Here is a 1,437-nt window from a genome sequence, read left to right as displayed (position 1 = left end):
GTGGCTGGAAGCTCTGGCCCACACCCCTGCCCACCAAGGTGTCCCGGGGGCTCCTCAGGGTGGAGGGGGTGCCCGCAGGGCCTGGGCTTGGCCAGAGCCAGGGCGCAGAACAGGAAGCCCCTCGCGTCCCTGGTTGCTGGCTGAGAGCACAGGGTGGCCCAGCGCCCGCTCCCCGATGCCCTTTCCGCGGCCCCGGCGCTCTTTCTTCCGCACCGGGTAGCCCAGGGATCTTAGGGGTCTCTGCTGGGGGCTGCCCTGGGCCCTGGAGGGCGTGAAGCAGCGCCCCTGGCCTCTGCCCGCCGGGGGCCCCAGCACCCCCTTATCACCGCCATCGGAAACATCTGCAGACTCGGCAGACGGGGCAGGGTCAAGGCGGTGAGGAGCGCGTCCGCGGGGGCGCAGAGGGGCGGAGCACACGCGGTCCTGGGAGGTGGGTGTGAGCCCAGAAGTACAAGATTGCACCGGTGGGGGGCACCCAAAAGCTAGGGTGCAGCCCCGCTGGCTCCAATGTGCAACGCGGACCGGGCCGGGCGCGGCTCTCCCACCCAGGGCTGAGAGGCCCTTCCCAGCCGGCAGAGCAGGGCCGAGGGGTCCCCTCTGGCTGCCCACTGCCTCAGGCCCGCCCCTCCCCCTCGTCACCCCCCTCTTCTGTCCCCTTGTTTAGTGGTCACAGTAATGAAGGGTGCATGATCTATTTATTGGGTGATTGCACTGTCCTTATTTTTAACTTTACAGGGAGAGGACTGGACAGCTCATTCATCTCTCTGTCAGTGATTTTCTGCCGGTAAGATGGGATGTGCGGGGCGGGGTTCTCGGGGCGGAGCCGCCCCAGCGGGAGCCTGGGCGGGCGGGCGAGGCTCCGGGCCTGCGGTGGCCATCTCCCGTTCCGTCCTTCCCGTGGCAGGACCCCGCCCCGCGCCGGCTGTGGGCCCCTCCTGCCCGGACACTCACTATTTGGCAGAGTCGTTGAGCTGATACTCCCGAGACCGGTTGAAGCATTCCTGGATGCCCGCGTCGCCCCAGAGTCGCGTCATGGCCGACAGCAGCTCCGCGGAGAAGGGCTCCGTGTCTTCCATGCGGCTCACCACGTCGCACACCATCTTGGCGTCTGCCTGCGGGGAGACGGGCGGTCTGAGGCCTGGCGAGCCGCGGCCTGGCAGTGGGCGGGGCTGGGCCCGTGTCACCTGCCAGGGCCCTGGGACGTCGGAGGCCCCAGCCTGGACAGGAGAAAAGGCTCTCTACTCCCTGTGCCTCTGGACACCCCCTGTGCCTCTGGACACCCCCAGCGCCTCTGGATCCCCCCGACGCCTCTGGATCCCCCCAGCGCCTCTGGACAGCCCCCACCAGTGCCTCTGGACACCCCCCAATGCCTCTGGACACCCCCTGTGCCTCTGGACACCCCTCAATGCCTCTGAACACCCCCAGCGCCTCTGGACA

The 1,437-nt window shown here is 68.5% G+C and overlaps 1 protein-coding gene across 3 annotated transcripts in view; it reads right to left on the bottom strand.

Annotated features, from left to right (window-relative positions):
* The window catches only part of GNAO1 (guanine nucleotide binding protein (G protein), alpha activating activity polypeptide O), a 151,318-nt gene that overhangs the window by 17,694 nt on the left and 132,187 nt on the right, over window positions 1-1,437 (bottom strand). For all 3 annotated transcript variants that reach the window (XM_004693572.2, XM_012733178.1, XM_004693571.2), the window contains exon 4: window positions 952-1,112. In XM_004693572.2, coding sequence (XP_004693629.1) covers window positions 952-1,112 — 161 coding nt within the window. The remainder of the gene's footprint in view (window positions 1-951; window positions 1,113-1,437) is intronic.

The sequence above is a fragment of the Condylura cristata genome, unplaced genomic scaffold (genome assembly GCF_000260355.1).
Source record: "Condylura cristata isolate star-nosed mole 26May11 unplaced genomic scaffold, ConCri1.0 scaffold00039, whole genome shotgun sequence".
NCBI lineage: Eukaryota > Metazoa > Chordata > Mammalia > Eulipotyphla > Talpidae > Condylura > Condylura cristata.
Note: the sequence above shows the minus strand (reverse complement) of the source record. Positions and strands in the feature narration are given on the sequence as shown.